Genomic DNA, 25775 nt, shown 5'->3' with positions numbered 1-25775 from the left:
TACCTGGATAAGAAGATCATCCAGAAAAAACAAAACGGTCTTATACCAAGCATTAAAACTCTTAAAGGATCAGATTTGGTTTAATCTACTAAGTATAAGAGTTATTTTATATGAAAAGAATAGCAATAAATCTTTAAAGAAAGTACTGTGTTTCTTGTGAAGCTGTTTTCACAAGCAATAAAAAAAACTAAATTCTTGCTATCCATTGCAAAATCAACAGATATATATATTTAATGAGGGAAACAGATGTCTTCACAAATGATAAATCTTTCTTATAGCTACAAGCAATTATTTCAAAATCTGAGTTACTAAAAAACAGAGGGAAAAAATAAATATGGTTAAGCTAATATTCTATAAAAGTTTCCAAATATACCTACTACATTCAGATAAAAATTTTGAAACTAATACCTTTAATGATCAAAGGTATGAGGTGGCGCTTTATAACAAAATAATAAATTAGGCTACAGAACTACAAAGGAAAACTTACAGTTGAGTTGTCATATGACAGCAATCTATATAAGTAAGCATGACATTGAGAATGTGAACCAGACCTTATTGTTAAATATCTCAGCAGAATATACAAATTTGTCAGTAAAGTACCAAATTACAGTATTAAGCAGTAAAGTTGAAACAAAACATTTTACATACACTATAGATATTAAACATATTTACTGCGTCAGAATGGTGTGATTCTATAAGTTTTCACAGATTCAAAATACAATTAAACAAATTCACAGAATAAAAACTAGTACAACCGTACAGTACTAGTACCACCTTCACCTCAAGTAGTCTCGAATTTCAAATCAGGAAGTCTTAGAGTATGTATGTATAAAGTATGTATAAAGTATTGCTATATGTTTGCACTGTTACTCATCTCTAAGCACCTTCTATTGGAGGAAGAATACTGATCCAGATAGACCTTTAAACTGCCAGAGTATGTCCTTTCTAATGTAAATTACCGCAGTAATAATGGCGTATAATATTATATACCAACTTCCTATTCTGAGATCTGAAAATCTCTGGAGGTGGAACTAATCTATAGCTATAATAACACCTATAGTCCTGTTTCAATAGCTTAAATCTGGTACTGAATATTACAAATATTTACAGAAGAAATCTGTCACAGTAACCTTTTCTCTAAGTGTTGACATTAGAGCCAGGACATGGTTTTAAATGATGGTACCAAAATATACAACACTGAGCATAATAAAGATGAGAGTACATATGCATTTGAGTACTGAACAAACAAACAACACTATTGTTTTTCCTAAAATGTATTTAGGATTAACAGAATGATATTTTATCTACCCTCAGCACATACAGCATGTGAGACTACATTTATCTTAAAACGGAGAACAAGAAGTCTTTTATAAGAAACTTGTAGACAAGTTACAGTTCCTACTTCAGGCAGAATACTATAACCATTGCTCGTCGACACTGATAATCATTCTTCTAAGAACTCCTGAAATACCAGGGACAGATCTATTTAATACCACTGACAGTTTGTAATAACTCTAAGCAGAAAAGTTCAAGAAGGACCACATGGGGCAATGACAGAAAAACAGACACCCTGGGGATATGTCTCATTTATTCCCATCTGTTGCAGAAGGCTTTTGCCCTGAGGCAAGAACATTTACCTTTCTGTTCCTAATAAATTTTTCCAATCATCTTTTGCTATCTGTGCAGTTCTAGTTTATTTCGCTGATTTTTTATCCCAAATAATATCTTAAACTGACAAATTCCTTAGATTTATATGCATCACATAAGTATAGTGCTACCTTACATCAGTCTCCATTTTGTTGCTTTTCAACAGAAAATTTCCATTTGTAAAGGGAGCTAGTTTTAAAATCACTAAGTGGTACTAGAAGCCTCTAGAATAAAACGTCACCTTTGACACTATTTTTTTGTCATGGCATTTCACTTACAGATCACTTTGATTTAAAATGCAGTAAGTCACAGCAATTCATTACAGCACACCTGGCTTCTATACTGGTTCCAGAAATACTATAATCCCTTCATCATCTCATTTAGTAAAAAAAGAAAGAAAGAAAAAGGAAAGCTAACCACTGTTTTCAGTGAAATTCACAGTTTGATACTTAAAAAGAATTAACAGAACCTTTTTAAATCTTCATGGTCTGAAATATATTTTCTCTTCACAAAATACCTCAAGTTGTATTACTAAATCCACAGCTATACCATACTCATTCTACATATTTAGTATGCACTGCATAAGTAGCATTAATTACACAAGTAATAAGAAAACTTATTTATTCTAATTAACATAAAAACACTGCAAAGTGCCTTGTTTAGCTGAAAGTGGAATAGCTGTGTAGGCATCTCAAAGTGTACTGTAAGTAAGGAAACAAAATTTCTGGATAAATATTTACCCAGTTATTCCTACTTAGGTCATTTAGTTTTTTGAGGATCAGCGTATATGTATATACACATATACATTTTTATATGTAAGAATTCATGTCTACACAGGTGTATATGTGTATGTATATATGCATACACACAAATATATACACAAATATAGGCGGTCATAAGAGTTAGGCCCTTTTTTTTTTTTGAAAGATCTTTTCAACAGTTTTCCAAATATTAATATTTTGTATCTTTCCAATATAGAGCTCTAAGGACTATCTTTATTCATACTTCTATTTCCCTGAAGCTACATAATGCCAGCCAGTATAAACCCATAAAATTGTGCAAACCAAAATATTTTTATACTACTCCAAAGTCTTAAAAGGTAAGTTAAACATGGAGTTTTGCCTATTTCTCAACTGCATATGAACTTAAAACTTGGGAAGGTAATTATTTTTCTCTTTTCTATCAAATAAAATCCTGATATGATCTCCTGGGTTTTTCAGCTATCAGGAATGAGATACAATGCAAATCTTAAACACAGAGTATTCAGGTTGAATAAGAAAGGTGAGCAGGACAGAAAATCCTACCTATTGGACTTCATATTTACATATTGTACTTAATTCTTATGTCTTCTGTGTAAATCAGGAAATATAACACAGAAAAATGATTAAAAACTTTGCTAATTTACATTTCAGGAAATAATTTCCAAGACTTATCAGTCAAGACCAATGTTCTCCATGACATTTTCTTGGAAGGCAGAATTAATATACTTATGATGGCAGTTCATTAGATACTCACTTCCCCTTCTTTAATTCAGCTTTTTCTCAAGTGTGCAAAAAGCAAGATTTGTTCATTGAGAGAAGCCTGTTTTGCAATGTTTTTAACTGAAAGAAATCTTACATGAAATTACATAAGATTCTTCCTTTCTACCCTTCAAAGACAAAAAATACTTTAGCTCTTGTTTCTCCTTTGTCTCTAAAGAGCTATCAAATCGAGAAGCAAGAAATCATAAACTCCATAAATACTCTTTCTAAAAACTGGGAAGAGGAAAAAAAGAGATGTGAGAGGAAAGGGTAGAAAAAGAAAAATTTGTGAAAGCAATGCAAAGACTGTGCTTTTTAATTCTTGTACTAGAAACAACCTTAATTAAAAGCTCTAGAGAATCAGTTTTAAAATAAAACAAAATTCTACTTAATTATCATAGGATTTTGTGAAGACATCATCTCATGCTAAATCTCTCCTTCCTCAAAATTTTACTGCAGATACTATGCTAAACTGATTTCAAAATTAAAAAAAAAAAAAAACCTCACAATGAATAAAATGCATCAAAACCAAAACTTTCCTACTCAAGAGTAAGATTCTTGAGAGATGAATCTAAGCCAAACATTGTCAGAGAAACCTATATGGGCACTGGATCAGCAATTCCCTTGCCTCTTAAGCAATTCGTATTACATTCAAATAATTCATGCTTCCTCTCTTACCATTACTACTGCCCATATAATGCCTTAAGTGGGCACTGAATCTTATATTTAATGCATAATTAATGTGTCAGTAGAATAGGCAAAGTTGCATTTTGCAGCTTTAGTCCATTTGATCTCAAGGTTCAAACCTGCTTTCCATTTTGTAGTCAATAAGAAATAGTGCAAGACTGCCCTCTGAAAACATATGCTAAGCTGCTTTTAAAACATTTATTTTTTAGAAGCAGTAGAGGCAGAAAATGTGGAGATAGTAAACTCCTTGTTAATGCTAACGAGATCTTAATTCTTGCAAGAGAAGTGTTCTGATGAAATAGTTATCTTCAACTTTAGAAGGAAGTAGTAAAGATGTATAGCAAAAAATTTGCACTGCAGTGGCTTAGGCTTGGCTCACTGTCACATTTCACTTTAAGTAGCCTAGGTATCAGAGGAAAGACTGAGAAATGTGACCTGGATAGGTCTTCATTTATTTCATATGAATGTATCACCCAACTGATGAGTTTGAGCTGAAAGCAGCTCCATGGTAAAGACATACTGCTGATCAGGGCTAATTCTTTCTGCAAGGCTGAGCGTTTGGATGATAACATGCAGAGACACAAACATCAGGCACAAAGTGGTACTTTCTCTCTGATCTATACTGTAGCAAGAATGAAAGAATTAATCCCTCTCTTAAAATTAGTGATATTAAGTTAATAATAACAACAAAAACTCATACAAAATTGAGCATATTTTGGACTTTCGTCAGTTGGGTTGTATGAACACTTGCTATACTTGGACTAACTTTTTTCCTTATGATACCTTTAACAGTTCCTCTGGGGAAAAAAAAAAAAAAAAAAAAAAAGAAAGAAAAAAAAGAAAAAAGCCTGTTTAAATGCTTCATTTAAGGCTAACATGATTAAAAATGTCACAATAACTAAGTATAAATGTGACTATTAACTTTAATATCATAAACTTTAAAGGACCAATGCTATATAAGAATATTAAATCTGCTGAGAGATAGAAATTCTTCTCCAGTGTGTCATGCTAAAAAACAAATCCAGTCTAATGACACCTGAGCTACATTATTAGTGACCAACCTCCAGCTGGACTTTGTGCCAGGTACCATGACCCTTTAATCCTGGCAGTTCATCCTAATTTCAGTCCGCATCACTGTTCTCTTTATTTAGTCTATACTTCATTAGTTTGTTTATGAGTGTGTTATGGGAGGCTGCTGAAGGCCTTGCCAAAGTTGAAATAAACAACAGCCACTGATCTCCACATGCCCACTGAGTTTGTCATGTCGTTGCGGAAGGGAATCTGGTTGGCCAAGCATGATTTCCCCTTCGTAAACTCACGCTGACTACTCCCAAACAATTTATCCTTCATATTTTTGGAAATGGTTTCCATGTTTATTCACTCCATCGCGATCCCAAGAAAAAAGATGAGGCTTACTGACCTGTAGCTCCTTGGGTCCTACTTCTTCCAAATAGGAATGACATTTGCTTTCTTCCAGATTTCCCCCCAGCTGACCTGGCCTCTCCAAGATTACTGAGTGTGGCCTCACAGTGACATTAGCCAGCTCCTTCAATACTTCTTGGTGCATCCCATCAGGTCTCATGGACTTTCATTTGTCAAATTTGTTTAAGTGCTCCCTAATCTGATCCTCCTCCACCAAGGATAAGTCTTCTTTGCTCCAGACTTTTCTATTCATCTTGAGGAGCTAGGATTGTTCAGTGCCAGTCTTACCAGTAAAAACCAAGAAAGAAGCATTGCGTACCTCAGTCTTTTCTGTGTCCTTTGTCATCAGAATCTCTGCCCCATTTAACAAAATAACAGCACAGTAGCAGAAATCAATTCATTTCGAGGCAGTAAAAGCAAAAATATAAGAGGAAAGTGAAGGCTAAAATAGAGGATTCAAAGAGATCTTGAGGCAGATGTCTGAGGAGCAGAACAGTATAAGACCACACAGTTAAGAACTTTTATAATGCAGAGGTATAAGAATAAGACTATCAATTTCATAATTTGACCAAATTTTGTCTTTTTTTTTTAAATTACTGCAACTTTAGCAATGCTTATTTATGTAATTTTGGAGAGAAATGGAAATAGAAGGAAAAGGGCATGATCACATGCATACACCAAGCTACTTCTTTTGTCCTCTAGCAAACAGAATACAGAACTCATAAAGCAGAAAAGCTATATACAAGTTGATATAGCAAGGCAGCATCTGTAACTTCTGACAAACAGAAAGCATATATAACCTCTGCCTTCTCACTCATTTCAATCTTGCACTTCCCTGAAAGCAGAAAAGTGTAATTAAGCAAAATTGTGAGAGAGAACTATACTACAAATAAATATTACCCTAGCAGTAACCATAACATTCATCTTCACCTGTGACTCAGAGCCAAATCTGCAACAAGGTCTGCACAAACGAATACATTAACCTAGTGAGTTGTCTGTCCTGTTAGCATGGTTTAGTGGAAGAATATAATGCAAGAAATATTTCACCTTTTTTACAATCTTTCCACACAGTTTTCCGATTCTTCTCATAATGTTTATTCAGCCAGGTGAGGATGGTTCGTTCATATGAAGAGTATATATTACTGGATAAAGGTTCTGATTTTATTCTTGGCATGTTCTGCATGCTTTCCAAGCTGAATGGATCACTGGTTTTATGTGAAGAAACATGTGCAAGAACAAACACCTGAAATTAGAAAAAGTGTTTTTAAGCATGAAATGTAAAAAGAACAATTTCAAGTTGAATGATAAAAACAATCACTTCAAAGTCAAAAGGTTTTCGAATTTAGAAAATATTTGAGAGATCACACATTAGCATAAACATATAATGCACAAGAGAAAAGATTTGCTGAGGTCGACTGGAAGTTGGCAAATGTTGTCCCAGTTTTCAAGAACAGTAGGAAGGAAAACCCTGGTAATTATAGGCCTGCAGTCTCACTTCAGTGTCTAATAAAATTGCAGAGGTTATTCTGGGAGTTACTGAAAAAACAATTGAGAGTCAATGTAGTCATTGTTCAGAGACAGCATGGGTTCGTGAGGCTAAAGAGGTCTGGATAGACTAGAGAGGTGGGCAATCAACTGTATCAAATTGAACAAGAGTAAATGCTGGATTCTGCACATGAGGTGAGGTAATCCTGCTTAAACAAAGAAGCTGGCGGATGAGATGCTGGAGAACAGCACCTTGGAAAGAGATCTGGGGGTCTGGGTCAATGGCAAGCTGAACATGAGCCAACAGTGTGTCCCGGCAGCCAAAAGGACCAGCTGTGTCCTGGGGTGCATCAAGCACAACATAGCTAGCCAGTTGAGAAAGGTGATTGTCTCACTCTGTACTGCACTGGTGCAGCCCTACCTCAAGCACTGTGTGCAGTTTTGGGTGCCTCAGTAGAAGAAGGACATCAAACTCAGAGTGTGTCCAAAGGAGGGCAACGAAGATGGTGAAAGGCCAGACTTATGAGGAGGACCTGAGGTCATTTGGCTTGTTCAGCTTGGAGAAGGCTGAAGGGTGACTCATCACAGTTTACAACTTCCTCAAGGTGGACAACAGAGAGGGAGGTGCTGATCTCCTTTTTCTAGTGACTAGCAATAGGACACAAGGAAAGGGAATAAAGCTGCTTCAGGGCAAGTTCAGATTGTTTTTCATGAACTGCTACAGTATAGGTGCTTTCAACAGGGTGCAGTCCTTCGGGAGCTGACTGCTCTAAGTGTGGAACTCCCATGGAGTCACAAGTCCTGCCAGAAAACCTGCTCCAATGTGGGCCCCTCTCTCCATGGGGTCACAGCATTCACCTGCTCCAGCATGGGGTCCTCCACTGTGGACCTCCATGGGCTGCAGGGGCACAGCTGGCCTCACCATGTTCTTCACTACAGGCTGCAGGGGAATCTCTGCTCTGATACCTGGAGAACCTCCTCACCCTTCCTTTTCACTGACCTTGCTGTCTCCATGGCTGTACTTCTCACACCTTCACACTCCTCTCTTCTGGCTTGCTGTTGCACAGCAGTTTTTTTCCCCTTAAATATGTTATCCCAGAGGTACTACCACCTGGCTGAGCTGATGGGCTCACCCTTGGCCAGTGGTGGGTCCATCTTGGACCCAGCTGGCATTGACTCTGTGGGACATGACAGCAGCTGCTGACATCTTCTCACAGAAGACACCCCTGTAGTCCTTTGTTACCAAGACCTTGTCACGTGAATGCAATACAACACCTGAATGAATCATGTCACTTCAAGTTACCTTTAGAGTTTCATCTCATCAGGAAAAAAACTTCAAAAACAAAACAACACACATGCATACTATTAATTTGGGGTTTTTTTTGCTCTATGCTAATCTTTCATGCAGCTATGAATAATTTCACAAACTGAAAAAAAGAGCAGTGTGACTTGCTTTCTGGCCACTATGATTGCATTCTTCTATATCCATGTTGTCATGTGTCCTTTCACGGGTCTCAGCCTACACGTCCATCTTATTTGTTACCCTCTCGGTGTTTTTCCTTCTTTAACACAGTTTTTGCCATTCTTTATTACGCTTTTTCAGTAAATAGCCACATAATCACAGAATAGTTGAGGCTAGAAGGCACCTCTGGGGATTATCTAGTCCAAACCTCCTGCTCGAAGCAGAATCAGCTACTGTAGGTTGAAAGCATCATGTTCAGTTGGGTACTGAATATCTCCAAGGACGGAAAGTCCACATATCATCTGGGCAACCTGTTCCAGTGTGTGACCACCCTCACAGTAAAAAAGTTTCTTATGTTTAAATGGATTTCCTGTATTTCAGTTTGTGCCTACTGACTGTCACCATGTAATGGGTGCTACAGAGGAGTCTGGCACTGTCTTCTTCACACCATCCCATCAGGTATTTACACACATTAATAAGATGTCCCTTGAACCTTCCCTTCCCCTGGATGAACAGTCTCAGCTCTCCCAGTCTCTCCCTGTATGACAGATGATCCAGTCTCTTAAATCATCTTTGGGACCCTTCACTGGAATCACACTCTAGTGTGTCCATGTCTTTCTTGTACTGGGAAGCCCAGATAATAATTATATTTTTCATTTATTTTCCATCCATTTGAATAAAAATAAAAAATTATTTCCTTTTAGGCATACAAGCATTATTGATCACTGGTGAGCATATCAGATTTACTTTGGAAAACATTATTTAGACATCAAAAATATTTATGTAACATCAGTTAAAATAAATAACATTTGAGAAGTCCATAGTGACCAAGTTCATTATATCTTAAACGAATAGGTATTATAAAAATGCTTGCCTAATTTAAAATTCCATTCTATTGTAAGATAATAAAAACCATGGCTGTGTCTATGTCTAGTCAACTAAGTATTTACAGTGAAAAGTGTTTCTAACCAGAGTAACAAAACAAAACAAAAACAGAAGCATGGAAGAGTTTTCTTTATTCATAAGAAAATATTTCTGTAATATTTAATCCTACAAAATGTAGACAGTTCTACCATAGCTTTTCCTAATTGAAACACACTAACACACTGCTAAATTTTCAGAACTAAATTAAAATATTCTCACTCTTTTTTTTTTTTTTTTTTTTCTCTTAGTTAAAGAGAAATAAAACTCTTAAAACTATTTCATTTTAAATATCTGTTTGGGAAAAAAAAAAAAAAAAACACAACACTTGAATATACCACAGATCTTGTTCAAAAGAGTATTTTGCCATCAATTCTTCAGAATGTCAGTAGGAAATGTATCACAATTTACCTTGTATACTTGCAGTAGCACATCTGTCCAAGCTCGTTTGCTCATTGTCTCAAAGACTCTGTCCTCCAGAACAAAGAGATGATAGTCACTAAATATATCTGGGCTTTTCACACCTCCGTTTTTCAACTCAGCCGCGTGACCCTTTAAATAAAAGAAGGGGATTTAGTTTTGATATTCATTTCAGCACTTTGGATAGTAAACTCACAAGAGTATAATAATGAATCAATGCCATAAATGACTGATAATATCCACTATAGTGCAACAGCAATCAGCATTAGAACTATTTACAGTTCGCTGCTACCTCAGGAACAAGAAGCACAATACAGAATTGAGAGGAGTTGAAAGCAACTATCAAGACAGAGAGACAATACAGGGATCTTATTTGTAAAAAACTGTACAATTAATTCAGCTTTGAGAAAACATATCTGCTGGAAATTAATCACAGGTATCAGCAGTATTGGAAGGAACAAAAGAGAAAAACCAGGGGAGAAGGGTGTAAGTGTTGGTATCAGTTTACATTTCTGCTCAATCTCATGCATGTGCTTAGATTTACGCAATCCAAAAGAGTCAGCACAGTAGGAATACTCACGGTCCACAGAGGACTTCCATTAGTCTTCAAAGGACTGACAATAAGCATGTGGTTTTTGCTTATATATATATATATATATGTATATGTGTGTGTGTGTGTGTGTGTGTGTATGCACATATATATATAGATACACACACACACATATATATATATATATATATATATATACAAAACCTACCTTCAGTTCAGTTTGCACTTTAATCCATTTCTTGTAATCGTCAGGTTCAAGCAGAAATTCAGGCATTACATGAGGAAGATATGCTCCTTGGCTTCTGAAATCATAAAGCAGGAAAAGATAACAGGTAAGCAAGCTAATTCTTTTTAAGAGCAGTCCTACTTTTACAACTTGCTCAACCTATGTGCAAGCTCTTCTGAGTTCTGAGTTCACTTTGGACTAATGATCCAGTTATACTAATTGCTTTAGACAGCTTCTGTTTATGAAGTTCATGTTCAGTTCCTATGCTTACAACTAAATACTAAAAGCACATACATCTCTGAACAGGCTGGCTTTTTTAGGATAATTGCTCCTCCATAAAGGATTTATTATAGCACAAAGTATCAAAACACATAATACCCACTTCCATGTGAAAGCCAAAGAACTGGTGTTACATAACATTATTGGAATTAAAACTTGATGATGCTTTTATCTGCCTGCAGGTCTGATATTAGAACTCTTATGGGTGTAAGCAAAGATATTTCAAAACTCTGTTAATTGTTAAACTGACCTGCTATCTGCTCTCAGGTGACCAATAAATGCAATAGGAAAAGTAATTGCAATAACTAGTAGCAACTTCATCAGACTGAACACCAAAAAAAACTTATCTTCCAAATGAAGAAACACTACTCTTTATCAAAAATGACACAGTTTAAACAAATGCTGGAAAGAGGGATCAATAATGAAGAATTCCTATTTTCTTCAGTGGAGAAGAAAAGTTTCCTGACTTATAGGTCAGAAGTTTATCTTAGCATATCTAGATTTACATTGTTCGCCATGATTTTAACATGGCTAAAGTGAATAATAATCAAATTAGCTTTTCTTGTTATATAACCAGTCTGTCATTCAAATGAAGTGATCATACTTTTCTCATATACAGTCCAAATTCAATTTATTCTGTACATAAAAAGTCATCCATCACAGTTTGAAATTAGGATCCGAAAACTTATCTTCCCACAGAATTATAACTTGCTGATAATAGCACATTTTTGTCTCTATATTATGCATAGTAACATTATCTAGCCAGAAATTCGAAATTTCATGTCTCATACAATTACCTAGCATGTTTTTTTAAGACATAAATATTTTAATCAAGGACCCAAAATGACATCAAGTTAGTAGTCTGGTTCTAAGACTCACCATGTCTTCAATTCCCATTTTCCACTAAAGTCATACACTCTGTCCCATGAAACCCCTTTAAAACTTCATTTCTTCCCAACTGATAAAACAAGGAAGCTTTTAAAAACATATCGTTTCAGGTGTCCTATCTTTCTTTCAATGTTTTTACTTGGTAGACATACAGGAATAGGTGTAATGTACAATTTTCATGCTCAGAAAACTTACATTACTATGATGGAACATAATCTTGTTAAGATGGGTTCTGTATAACAATGTTTTCATAATTGGCTGCATTTTATTATTGAGAAACACTATCTTTAAAAAAATCCCTCTTCATTAAGGTCAATATTTAAAATGATGTCAGTTTTTCAAGATTAACATTTTCACACTGCTAAGATAATTTCTTCAAGACACACAGCTTGCAACGAAGTAGCTACTTGTATTGTAAATACCCAAATTTTCCTTTACTGTGGTGGAAATGTACCAAGAAAAACTTCTGAGGGAAGGAAAATAAAAGCAATACTTGAATGTTGCTTGAAATAGCAAACAACATCCACTTGCTTTAGCAAGTGGAAAAAATGAAAGATTAATTTTTTTTAACCATGCTAACCGGAAAGTAGTGTTTGGGGGAAGAAAGCTGAGAACCGTATGTTTCTGTTCTCAGAGTACTTTCCTGAGCTTCAAAAGGAGGGAATTTCACTTTCCACAAATCACAATGAACATGCAGGGATAGCAGATGACACTTTGAGATTTGATGACAAAATGATGGGACATATCCTTCAATTCCTTTATTTAGTATCAGAATGGATATTGAAGTAACGAAAACAACAGGAATCTGTAAGCATTGTTCTTGGTTACTGAAGAAAGGCAAAGATATTTTTTCTGCCACTGCCGTGATGGCTCCTTCTTATCAACTGCCGCTATGTTATCTGTGATGCATGGAAGAATGCTATTCTCACTCTTCTTAATAAAACTGACGTGGATAGAAGTTGCAAATAAAGTTCTAGTGTTACTGGAGCAATGTGCATTGGCTTCATTACTAGTTCAGATACAGCTATATCACTGTTATTCTTGAATGAAATGCTAATATTTAGAATAGCATGTAAATTACAGTTTTCAAATGGCTTTACAGCCTCTTGAACACTAGGTAAGTGTGCTAAAAAGAAGCAGAAATGCTGTGTTTCAGGGCTTCTGATGATCTCTAAGGATCTTATGACATTAGACTTTCTCTGAAGTTAATTTTCTTCTCTGTTTCACAGCAGCAACAGCCAAGAAGGATGAAGAAGAATTTATAAACCTTTTTTGATTTGCACTGTCTTTGACACGTTGTTCCGTATTATGTGACAAGATAAGATTATCAATGAGGTTAGCTAATAGCTAAATTTATTCAGTAGCAATAGTGCTTCCATTTCTTGGCATTTTATTAATATAAAAGACAAATACATTACAAAGCCAGTCTATAAAATTTTTGCTAAAGCCAGTAATTACAGGACAAAGAGCATCAGTGAAGTAGTAAGATCATTAATGACAAACCTGATCTGACTATCCACTAAGTCTGTTTAAGTAATGAGGTTAAAAGTCATCTTTTGTAATTAAGGGAGCAGAGTTCCTGTGAAATTCCTGTGTTGGATATAACCCTACCAGAGAACACCTCAACTAGCGTAAGCTGCAGAGGATAAACTTAGCAAAAATTAATTAAAGTTTATAATACATAAATCTTAGAGCACAAAAGATACAACAGAAAGGAAACCCTAAACCTGCTGTATAATGTTGAGTTGGAATTATGTTTAAACTGTGCTAATAAAAAAGTGTAACAGATGCATGTACATTATCATACATGTACTTACTTAAGGAAAGCAAGCAACGAAGAATGCTGATAGTGGAGCTGTAACATTCGTTTCACTGGATCAAGAGGCAATGACTGGTTTGCTGTAACCCCTGGTACCAGCTGTCCACTCAGATGCAATAACATGTCATAAACAGTCTTAGTATTTTTGCCAAGGTCTTGTTTAAAAACCTTTTCTTGTGAAGAGGTCTTCTGGACTTTACACACATCACTGAGAGAGAAAAAGCAAATGTTATTCTTTTAAATGCACAGAGTGAGCTAACATTATAAATCTATCACGGTGACAAATTTAATAAACCATGAAGTAAAAACAGCAGTAAAAAGGTTGAAATACGTAGGACTTTTTCCTTTTCACAAAACTTTTCATGGAATATTTAATATGTGAAATATTTCATAAAGAAATGTGTGTTTGTCACTGCTTTCTGCCAAACACAGCTTTGATTTCTATCATGTTTATAAATGCCAATGCATTTGTGTCCCAGGAGATTGGCTTCTTCATTATTTATAGCAAGCTAGATAAGATCAACTAAGTGATGTCACTAAGACTTATATATTTCCAGGGTGTGTGCAAGACAATTATGAAATTTGCTTTCCCATCTGTTACTTGATCTTCAGACTACGTGGGGAGAAAAACCACATATTGTTAAAACATTTATCCCAGCAAAGAAGAGACAATTGCTGTAACTGTGTTCATTCTGGGAGGAGAATCAATTTCAGTTAAGAGGGTGATATACAGTTTGAACTGCATATTTAACATACACTGCATTACAATATATCAGAGCATCATAGTTGTAAATATATTTTAGAAAGTGAGAACACCTGAATGACATTTTTCAAAAACCAGCATGTAGATATTACAATTTTAATACACAACTGTGCATTAGAGCATTTATGTTCCCTACATCACTTTCCAATCTCTTTAGTATATATGTTAACATTTTATTAGGCAGACATAAGTTAGCTATAAGCAGATATGAATTACCGTCTGAGTGAATATGGTATTGAAATAGGATTTTGTCCTTTAGACCAACCAAAGAGAGTGAACCAATTCTTAACAGCAGTTAGGGTTTTCTGAAAAAAGTTGTACTCCTCTTTATCTTCATCAGGAAAAAATGATAATTCAGATTTATTTTCTCTCTCATCACTTTGACTGTCACCTTCACTCTCTTCACTTATCGTTTCATAACTCTCACTTTCAGAAGTAGTGTCTGATTCTGAATGACACAAAAAAAAATTCAGAAAGATTCCTTATTTCCTTATTTTTGTCTAATGCAAAACCAGTATTTTTTAATATGCAATTGTTTTCAGAAAACAATAAACTTTCAGACAATGAATGATTGACTTATTTCAGGAATAAACAATTTAAGTGACATGTACACATCTTAGGAAAAGAGCAAAACATATTATTGAAATCTAATTTGCTTCAAGAAAAAAAATATTACCAAATCAGAAAAAATAAATTCAGGCATGACTTACAAAACCACAGACAGGAATCTTAAAGAAACAGTCCCCGTAGGTACAGCTTTACCAGCTAGCCAGTGCTAAGATCCTCATCCCAATCACGTTGCATGGCTCAGTAACTGACTTGTGTTCAAACAGTTTGTCAGGTATTGTACAACTAAGCCTACATCCCAATCTATAAATATTTGGACTCTTCTAACTTCTGTTAGGATTTCTCTCTCCTAAATTCTGACCTGGTCAAAATTTAGATAGTATATTTTAACAACTACTATTTGTTAACAACACCAACAACAATATTATTGCATAAAAGATAACTAAGAAAACAAAGAACACTTTTCTCCTTAGCACAAATAACTTAGATGATCACATCCTTGAAGGTGTATTTTAATACCACTATTGCAGTTTTGATGTTTCATTAAATGATGAAAAATAAAACAAACTAATGCCTTAGACAGTGAATGGGAAAAAAAAAAAAAAAAATCTTGTTAGGATTTAAGAAGAAAAAACAACACAATATGGAGAAAAGACACTCGTCCTTTTTAAGATCATCACCCAAAGAGATCTGAGTTTGTGCAATTCTGCCAGCTGACAAGATTATTTCACCCATCTCATCACTGCCACCTTTGCCAGAGGTTATTACCTTTTGAGATCGGAAATTGAGTTGCTCTTTGAACTCTTCTTCCATCATTCCATTAAAAATGAATCATGTTGGTAAAGAGCAACTATTTAATCTGTTTAACTACCTCTATTTGTCTTGGCAATGCCTTGGAGAACAATCACTCAAACATAGCAGATCTGCAAGAGTGGAATCCTAACAGTGATGAAACAGCAGCAGTAACTTCAGCTGCTTTAACTTCCTAGTTAGAAAACCAGCAGCTGACAGAGATGACAACAGTCTCAGATACCAGTCACCTGACAACATTACAGAAGATCTATTACTCTTAGTTCATATGGAATCTTAACTGAGCCCCACTGACAGCAGTCGTTTTTATACAGTACCTCATAAATGCAATACAAATATTGAAGTCTAACCTGGGCATACAACTAGACCTTTGCAAAATATAGTATATTTACAGAGTGTATGTGATTGGTTTGTTCATAACTACATAAACAATGCCCTTCTTAGCAAATAATTGCTTAGGTTCAGTCAATAGTTATTTTTCTGCTGGCTCCTCCATGGACATTTCATTGCAGATGGGACCTTGACTTTTTTTTTTTTTTTTTTTTAATATACTTTGATTGATTTCCCTTCTACTTCATTGGCTAAAAGGAAGGAGTTTTTTCAGCTTCTGTACTCTAGGTCAGGTTTCCTATGGTGTCACAGGAGAGGATGGTCTTCCCAGTGTTCATTGATTATATATGCAGAGGCATTTCAGACAAAGCTTACAAATGGAAACATATCTCTTTAAAGCAGTAAGCTGAAAAACAGTTTTAAGAGCTCGAAGAGCTTAAATTTAACAGCTGCATTATACCTGATTCAGAATCTTCATAGGTTGAGTCAGTGGTTGCACCAAAGGAACTTGAGGAAGAACTATGTGAAAGTGATTGGGGAGTATAGCATGGATGTAGAACAACTTCTCCACAACTGTAGCGTTTACTGTCTATAGAACAAGATTACAAGATGCAGTTGAGAAAACATATTTTATTGCCTGTTCTCTAACAGGTTACAAATGGATATCTGCTTCTCTATTTTTGTATTTTGTGCCTCACTTAATCAAGTAACAGTTCCATTTTACTCATTATGAAAATCTCACTTTGGTCATTTAGACCAGGGACAAAAGAAAATTGCCTGCATATTTTTTCGATTAACTGTATGTTTTATAGGATGGGTCTTCACACTTGCAGAAAAGCGCCCATCAAAACATCATTAATTCAAGAATACTAAGTCATGAACAAAATATTCTAAAGGAATTTTTATCACAGCTCTGTAGTGAGTCTCAGCGCACCTTTACCAAGCTCTTTCAGACTCAACAGCACATATTTTACAAACCAAGCTCAAAAGCATGCTTTGTCAATTCATCAGTTCTGTCAGAATGTACATTCTGACATTCTCATGTTGGCCTATGATAGGATTAGAGGATCCTCTGCTATCTATCTCTGTTGTCGGTCTCCAGAACAAGAGTAGATGGGGAATCCAGTGGAGTTTCTAGAGAAGTTAACATACCAGCAAGAAAAGAAAGAGGTCTGTATTATTATCTTTAATTTTTTATTGCTGGCACTGTTATTCATGTAGTTTGGAGCAAATAAAACAAAAGCATGATGTCAGATATGTGGAATCAAAGCCTTCTTGAATAGCTTTCAAAGCCACTGTGTTGTATTGATATGGTTTGGTCACATTAAACAGCATTCCACACCAAAACCGTCCATAAAAAACCCACATAAATTGTCATGGAATTTAGCAGTAATGACTTCCTTCAAAACTGATACAAACTGGTACTGTGAACAAAATAATAAACAATCAATACAGGATAAATATCCCATTACTAATGGCAGATCAGTTCTAAAATCATCACTCTGTGTATGTCTTAATCCTCAAAAAAAAAACCTACAAAGCAACTTCAAAAGTTAAGCTTGCAAAAATGATCTATTGGTCACAAAAAAAAAAAAAAAATCACACATTTACAAGAGATATTTTTTCCCCTTTCCTGTCTTGATTTTATTGTGTTATTATCCATGAATTATATGGAACCTGTATCTTTATTCTAAATGGGAAAAAATAATTTAAAAAATCATCACCCATCTTCTTGCCAATCTCTTTTTCAACTTCACAAATACCAGCTCTCTTCTCTCAGGTAGTCCGATAAACACACTTAAGTTAATGCAGTCTTATCTTAAAAGACTGTGAATTCTAAATCTATTTCAGACAAAAGGAATGACTAGCTTACCTGAAAAACTTGTCTATTTCATCAAAATATATCATATCCCAACAACTACAAAAAATATAATAATTTATCCCATATTTGAACCTGTTTTGAGCAGGAGTTTGGACTAGATGACTTGCAGAGATCCCTTCCAACTTGAGTTATACAATGATTCGAGCCTCTTCCCATAAGCACAGGTGCACATGAAGAGATTATAGGTCTTTGAGGTGGGAAGAAAACCAAAGGGCATGGGTGAGGAAGGGCAGGATGCCGGTAAAGATGTGGCTGGGGAGGGTGGGCACAGGCAGAGATGTAGAGACAGGGAGGGAGGCAGAGAGACACGTTGCAGTTAGAAATATTTCTAGTCTCTGATGTCAGGCTTTTATTAGGCCTTAAAATATGACTCTGCTCTCCAGCCTTCAAGGTCAGTAATTGAAAAACCTGAAAACTATTCCCAACAGGCAAATAATGATCACATTTGATTATAACACTGTGTGGCTTTCCTCTCTTTAGCTTTCTTCAAAACATATGCAACAGTTCTCCTAGATGTTATTGATGATCACTACCAATATAATTTATGTTCCTTTACTGTCTATTGTTTTGTCTGTTTACTCATATTTTAAAAGCTTCACAAAGTGTGTTCTGTAAAATTTAGGTTTGTCCAATATTTTTCAATAAACATTACCTAATCATTTATATAAGTTTTCCTCATTTTCAACAAGAAAACAAAAGCTATTAAACTGTTTTTAAAATTTAATTACAGTATCCCCTTGTTATTAATGAGAAAAATACTATCTTGAACATCCCTGTTATCACGCTGAAAATACTGATAATATTGCGGGATATAATATAATTTTAAGAGGTAGAATGTAAACTGCTTACAGTTTCTTAAGGTAATTTGTTGATCAGAGCGGTGAAATGCCAAATATGGGTATAAAGTAAGAAGGCAATTCTCTGTTGTTGCAGCAACTTGAATGGAGAACCTGTTCAAAACAAAATACAAAAGTGATAGTTTTCAATTTAGCATAGTAATCAAGGTATTTCAGCACAAGAATAAAAGACAGAATAAAGGTGTCTGGATAATTTCTTTCATCTTCTATTCTAGCTCAGTAGGAGAGTACACAGATGGGATTGCATCTGCTGAAATGATGAAGCTTAGTATAGTATTTCCACTTCATAGTTTTACTATGAGAATGAATGTATCATGAATTTGGAAGTCTAAGAGTTAGCAGAGATTTTGTGAAATAAATAACCTCTGTCTCTCTGAAAAGAAAAAACAATTAAAATTACAATTGACATTATGGGTGTCCTAAAGGAGATTGCTAACTTCCTAAATATATCCTATACTTTGACAGGGGAAGTTTTTTTGAAAAGCAACATTTATTTTGATCTAACATTTATTCTTTAAGACTTTACAGAAATCTCAAAATACATAATTAGAAATAAACATTCAGTTTAAAAAACAATGAGATATGGACTGCAGTCGCTAGAATATAATATAGATGTACATGCTCCAATGTTCACTAGCATGTCTGTACTGTCTGTAGGAGCAACATCAATCTGTAGTAATCCACCTTTTCACCTTTTTTTCATACTTCACCTCAATCAGCATATAGTCAACAAGCAAATTATTGCCGTGAATGGATCCCTGTTAGACACCTGTGTACATGTTCTTAGGTCATTGCAACCAACAGGTTGCTGAGCTTGGTTCTTTGTCATTATACACCTGGGTTTTTTACTCCACATTAACTTATTAACCAACATCAATATTAATTAACTTACATTAATATTAATTAATTAGCATTGATATTAATTAACTTGCATTAATATTAATTAACTATTTTGACTAAGCTGTCAAAAATACAAAGAAAAATGTATTTTAATAATCCAAACAGCATGCTGATATCCATCTTGCTTTAGTATACTGAGAATTATGCATATTGAAAATACACCTTGCACAGAATAAACTATTTTCTTTTTTCTTTAAATTAAAAATTGAAGGATAAATTAATATTTAACGTAAATTTAGATTAATGTTAAAAGATGTCACAAGACCTTTCAGATTAATTTATACTATGACATAAGGAAAAAACAAATGTTTTAAAAGTACTGGAAAGTATCTTTTCTTTCATGTTTCCTCTTTCCTTCTCCAAACACAACATTCTTATATACCACTTTTAGGGTAGCTCTATTGAATAGAGAAACCTATAGCCATCTTTCTTGTTTGGAAATATTCACATTTCAATTCGAATTTCATAGCTAACAGTTATTTAAATCAATAATCCAGCTCTGCAATGTTTTGGTTTGTTCTTAGGACATGTCAATCCTGTGGGAACTTGGCTGGGAACAGAGTAAAGGCCTTGGCCAGTTTCACCTTGTAGCACAGTATTTCTTTCAGCTAACTTCATACTTTCTGCTTTTATTCACCAAAAATCTCAGCAGTAGGACATGAGCAGGTCAGATGGCTATGAGAGGTATATCTGTATCTATCTACATGTGCAAAATGTACATTTTTACACGCCCAAGCCAGGTGTCAGAGCATAAGATTTTTTCTACCTTTACCAAGCCTTTTAAAGACACACAGGATCAATAACTACAACACAGAAGCATTTGTCAGCTTCCAGCTTGTGACTTTACTGTGCTAAATGACAATTCTCAATACTCTGCAGGCACACGTTAGGTTAACTTCAGACAACAGAACTGGGGGCAGGGATGGAAGAAAGCTGGATGGAAGTTAATAAAAGACATAGTTCTCAAGCTATATGAAAGTAACTCAGATGTCTGTATTATTGGACTCAGTGAACTTTTTGATTTCTGTCTGAGGCAACCATCTCAGACATCTTGAGATGTGCTAGAGAACTACTGCAGTGTATCTTAACCTAGTTACCCAAATTCAATGAATGATACTGCTCAAAACAAAGATATTACTGCACAGTCTAAAATACAAACAACAGCCATTGCTACAGAACACCTGTGTACAAATTGAATGCCTCAGACCTCACAATGCTGCTTGTAATGGAAGCTCCTTCCTGTTCCGTGCTGCTTACAATCCAACAAGGACATGTCTCTGTGGCTGCTGCAACATTATAGTAAGGGAAACAAATACACTCAGCCATTAACAAACTCAATGCAAACATATTATTAACTAATTCAGAAGCCTCAAAATGGTCATAAGATGAAAAAAAGGACATGGGCAATGCTGCACCTGTGCTGGCTGAGCATGAGCTGTGAAGAAGCACCAGGAAACCACAAATGCCCTGCACAGGGGACCAAGATCCTCATTTGCCAACCTGACCCTTCATCTCTGGATGTTTGATGCTGGCCTGGGGCTTTCATCCAGGTTGCTGTGGAGAGATGGATGAAGCTTGTCCAACCCTTGGCCACGCTACAATTCTGCATGGGCACCAGTGAAGTTGATGGGGAGACCTGGAACATATCAGGCACAACAGCACAGCATTTTGGGCAATGATCAAGGGAATGGGGCACAGGTGGCCTTCTCTTCAAACATGTCAGTGAGGGAAAAGAGCTCGAAGATGAGTGGATGTATCCTGCAAGGCACCAACTGATTCTGTAGCTAATTTGACAGCAAGGATTTAGCTCCTGTGGCCACAGGTTGCAGTGACCATGAGAGGTTGAGGTTCAGGATTCTGAAAGGAGAAAATAAGGCAAAAAGCCATATCACAGCCCTGGAATTCAGAACAGCAGACTTCAGCTGGCGAAGAGCCACAAGGATCAAAGAGGGACCAAGGAACCTGCCATATGGAGGGAATGTGAGAGTTGTGAGTGTTCAGCCTGGAGAAAAGACAGGTTAAGGGGATCTTATCTACAGGTATAAATATCTGATGGGAGGGAGTAAAGAAGGTAGAGCCAAATTCCTCTCAATGATGCTCAGTGAGAGCAAAAAAGGCCATGGGTACAAACTGAAATACAGGAAATTCTGTCTAGTCATAAGAAAAAGAAAATACCATTACAGTGGCTGAACACTGGAAGAATCTGCCCAGAGAGGGCTGTGAAGTCTCCACCTTTGGAGATATTCGAAAAACAACTGGACAACAGTGTTGATTCTGCTTTCAGGAGGAGATTTGAACAGGGGACTAGAAGATCTCTGGAGGCTCTTCCCAACCATAGCCATTCTATGATAATCAATATCAACTCACTTATTGGCCACCTGTTGACTCATCATCATTAAGTATTTTAATGTGACATTTTTCCAGAAGTGGGATTTGAAAGGAAACTTCAAGAAGAATGAGTCGGTAGCTAAAACCTCACCCACATTTCAAAGGATGACACTCCATTCATAAGAAAGTATGGCATTAAAAAACAAAGGTGCTAGGAGCTAAATATTTATCATACAAATTTCAGGCATTGACATATGGGGCACCAGACAAAAGCACACATATTTCCATATGAATATAGCAAATAGATTACAAAGACATATATTCTGTATGTGCTTAAAATTGTCTTCTAGCACATTCATTAAGTGAGGTTACAAAGCCATAAGTCTTGTGCAACATATTTGTTCTGTATTTCCAGCAGAGCTTAAATAAATAACATAAAAGTCTGTGATATTCTATTAGAATGAAAAAGTACCTGTATTGTTAGCAAACATTAAGTTACTAAATTTGTTAAATTATTCAGTGTATTTAGTTTTATAATGCTTAATAAAGCAAGTAAAAAAGAATTATATACATGAACCATCATTGCCACTGGTATGTCAGTGTTTATTCTCTAATGCATGTTTCCAAAAACACAGAACAGGAGAATGGCCATTACATATATTGTGTTTACCAATATTCGAAACCTGCTGATCACTAAAAACTAAAGCTCCAACTGTGATGACAAGAAAGTACCATATAAAACCAATTCGTTCACTTAAATTAACTCTAATTTTTTTCATTTGTTTGTTTTAATGTTTGTGGAAAGCCAAAGGAACCTGAATCAAAACATATATATCCCTTTTATTTTCTCTATAGTATTTCAGACATTATCTAAGCAGAAACAAGTTATTTGTTTTGTATCAGTGTATACCACAAATGCTCTACAAATACAGGCATAGTTAAATAATCCTTCTTCAACAGTATTCATTAACAGATGCAGAATATCACTAACAATTTCTAAAGAGAAATAATGCAAAGCCATTAGGAACTGATTGATGAATTTCTGTAGCAACATTGCTTGGGTAAATTTAAAACAATATTTAAGGGAAGTTCGCACTGCTAGTTTAGGAAACAAAACAAACTTGACATGAGAGTGAGGCATTTTACACATCTTTAAGAATAAGGAATAACCTAGAGGCAGGGAACTAGAAGTTGTAATTTAAAAATAAATGAAGTCCTGCCCTCTTCCCTCCTCCCAAAAATGCTGGAACAGATCCAGAGATGACAGAACTGGAAGGGAGAAGAAAAGATGATCCATGCAAGCTCTGCCATTTCCATTCACAAATGAGCAGTTCCCTGACACTGAGGAGCCCTTATTCTTTGCAGCAGGAGCTCAGGCTTTCACAGCAATTGAAATAATGAATAGTGACACATGTGATTTCACATGATGCACAAGAGTTATCCTTGGGAAAACAGCCATGTTTTTTCTAGTAGCAGCAATGATGTCAGTTCTTAATTCCTGAATTAAGGCAGGAATCATCAAAATGGTAGAAAGCCACAGCACAGAAAAGAACAGGAGTGGTTAATGGGTTTGGACCATCCTGGTTTTCAAAAGCACTCCACCTATCTAAAACACCAATATATTATTAGGTTCGATGAATGCAGCAAAGAAGCATGCAAACATGAAGAACTCCAAAACTTTCTAGTTCCCTGCTCTCTCCAAATTTAAATGATATTGAAAGAAATAGACAGCTCTTATTCTCTAAGGCATGCCAGCAGAATACATGCATTTGACATTTCCCAGCAGTGCCCATTAAAGACCTGAATGGCTTAGGCACATTTCCCAACAGCAAAAGGCAACGTACTGTTTCCATCAGCAAGACGCTGAGATCTCATGGACAAGAAAAACAACTGTAACTGATTCATAACTGAGTACCTTACAGAGATTGTGTCTCAGTTGCATCATGTTATTAGAGGCTGAGATCCCTGACATTCTCTGCCTGAAGTTCCAGCCGTGAACAACATGAGTAATGTCAGAAATTGCATGAGTTTCCCCAGCTTGCCAATGGGAGAAGGAAGGAAAATTAAGAACTATAGAAGCTGAGAGGCAAGAGCTTCAGCACATTTGTGTCATCAATGATCACAGCGATGTATTTACCCACTACATGTGGGGGTGGGGGAGGGGGGAGGAGGGATATTTTGCTGTCCAGAGTACCATTTCCTTTGATTGTATGACACAACATGTATCTGTTGTTTACTATTTATTTTTTAGAAATAATAAGTTAAATGTCATTTCAATCAGGATAGCAGAAAGCTTTCTTTCCTCCTAAATTATTTATCTGATCAGCAAATTAAAAGATATAACAACTAGAGGACAAATATACAAATGTGTCATGTTTGCAGAGGCCTTTTTTTTTATTATTTAGTTTTTCAGGTTGAAGGAAATAAGTGTCATAGCTAAATATTTCTTCTCTTTCATTAAATACTTGCTCAACACATTCTTCGATTTTATATTATCTTTTACTTCTGTATTCGTATCAGCCCTATGTGAGGAAATGTCATTTATTCTGCTCTGGAGTCAAAGGAGGAAAAAGGGAGAACAGAGACTAAAAATAAGATCAGAAATTAACTGCAAATTCTCATTTAAGGCAGCCATTAAATAAATATTAATGTACTTTCTTATGATCCATTTAATGGAATCTGTGCACACAGTAAATTACTTGTATCAGCGACAACCATATATCTCTTCAGTTTTCTTTTACAGCTACATATAGCTTAGTTTTGCTGTAAAACATGATTGCCTATCATCTTTCAAATACTTTTTTTAAAACAGCCAAATTCAACGGTATCTATTCTCTACCCAATGTTCAGTCTGATGTAAAGAAAAAAAAAAAAAAAAAGAGATAGATTTAATATGTACTACACAAATCAATCTTACTGAAGTTTTAGACCTGGAACTTAGAAAAGCAAAACACTGCAGAGCTTAAGTAAAAAATGATCAAAACAGAGATTTGTCTCATCATACTCTGCTTTGAAATATGCCTAGAATTAATGCTGCTTAGAATTTAACACTCCTCTTCTAAATAGTTAAATACAGGACATGATATTGTACCAACATATGAAAATAATCTTTTAACTTGCTCATTTTAATTCTATCCCAGAACACAGATGATGAGTTGAAGTCCAAAATTTTAGTTCAAATACTTTTAAAATATGTATTATTACTTTGAAAATGGAAATATGAAGAAAGGATACCAGACACAGTAATAAATCTTCAGCAATTGATACTGTGAGTTTTCACAGCCTGTTAAACGAATCAGGAACCCATTCAAGATCAGTTACCTTTCACGTGTATTAGAAAAGGTTGTAGGTTTCGTTATTTTATCATCAAAGACACAGAAGGCCCAAAAATCTAAAAGTCTCAAACTAACAAAGCAGCATAAATTTATTAGTTACAACATTTGAAACAAATTGATCAAATGCTTAGATAATTAGTTAAATCATGTTTGTAGTTTGAATGCCTTGCATAGGTCTCCCATAGGGAGGCACTGAGAAGAATGACGGTAGATATGCAGAGCAGAAGAAATCGCAGCTGCAGACTATTAAAGAATGGAATATCAAAGCACATAGTAACATTAACAGTAGTAACGAAACTCAGGTCTGTATAAATTGTCATAGACTTAATCAGAATAACAACAATATGCTTTGGGTTAGAGAATCAGGCACTTACTTAGGGCTTTTCCAATTGAAGGAAATAATTTTTTCTAGTTATGATGAAATAATTTCTTCACGAGAGCCAATATGAATAACATTACTACACTAATAGCTCACACAGAATCCGTTTGTTTTGGATGGAGTGATATTTCATCCAGTTGTGTTCAGGTTTTGCATCATCTGCTCCTACAGCCCACACACACACCCTCCCCTCTCCCTGAGAGGACATCACACATGCATTGGCAAAACAACGTTTTTAGTTCTGTCCTTTAACAAACACTTATGTACCACGTTTTAAAATACAGCAGCAATTTTGAAA

General features: G+C 35.4%; 1 protein-coding gene across 3 annotated transcripts in view; it reads right to left on the bottom strand.

The window, feature by feature from the left end:
• Positions 1–25775, bottom strand: part of CFAP47 (cilia and flagella associated protein 47) — a 309801-nt gene that overhangs the window by 227214 nt on the left and 56812 nt on the right. For all 3 annotated transcript variants that reach the window (XM_065070474.1, XM_065070480.1, XM_065070488.1), the window contains exons 27-33: positions 18528–18628; positions 16257–16385; positions 14306–14537; positions 13325–13534; positions 10323–10416; positions 9556–9696; positions 6324–6519 (exon numbers count right to left, since the gene is read on the bottom strand). In XM_065070474.1, coding sequence (XP_064926546.1) covers positions 6324–6519; positions 9556–9696; positions 10323–10416; positions 13325–13534; positions 14306–14537; positions 16257–16385; positions 18528–18628 — 1103 coding nt within the window. The remainder of the gene's footprint in view (positions 1–6323; positions 6520–9555; positions 9697–10322; positions 10417–13324; positions 13535–14305; positions 14538–16256; positions 16386–18527; positions 18629–25775) is intronic.

The sequence above is a fragment of the Columba livia genome, chromosome 1, assembly GCF_036013475.1.
Source record: "Columba livia isolate bColLiv1 breed racing homer chromosome 1, bColLiv1.pat.W.v2, whole genome shotgun sequence".
NCBI classification, from domain to species: domain Eukaryota; kingdom Metazoa; phylum Chordata; class Aves; order Columbiformes; family Columbidae; genus Columba; species Columba livia.
This window is presented reverse-complemented; position numbering and strand designations above follow the sequence as displayed.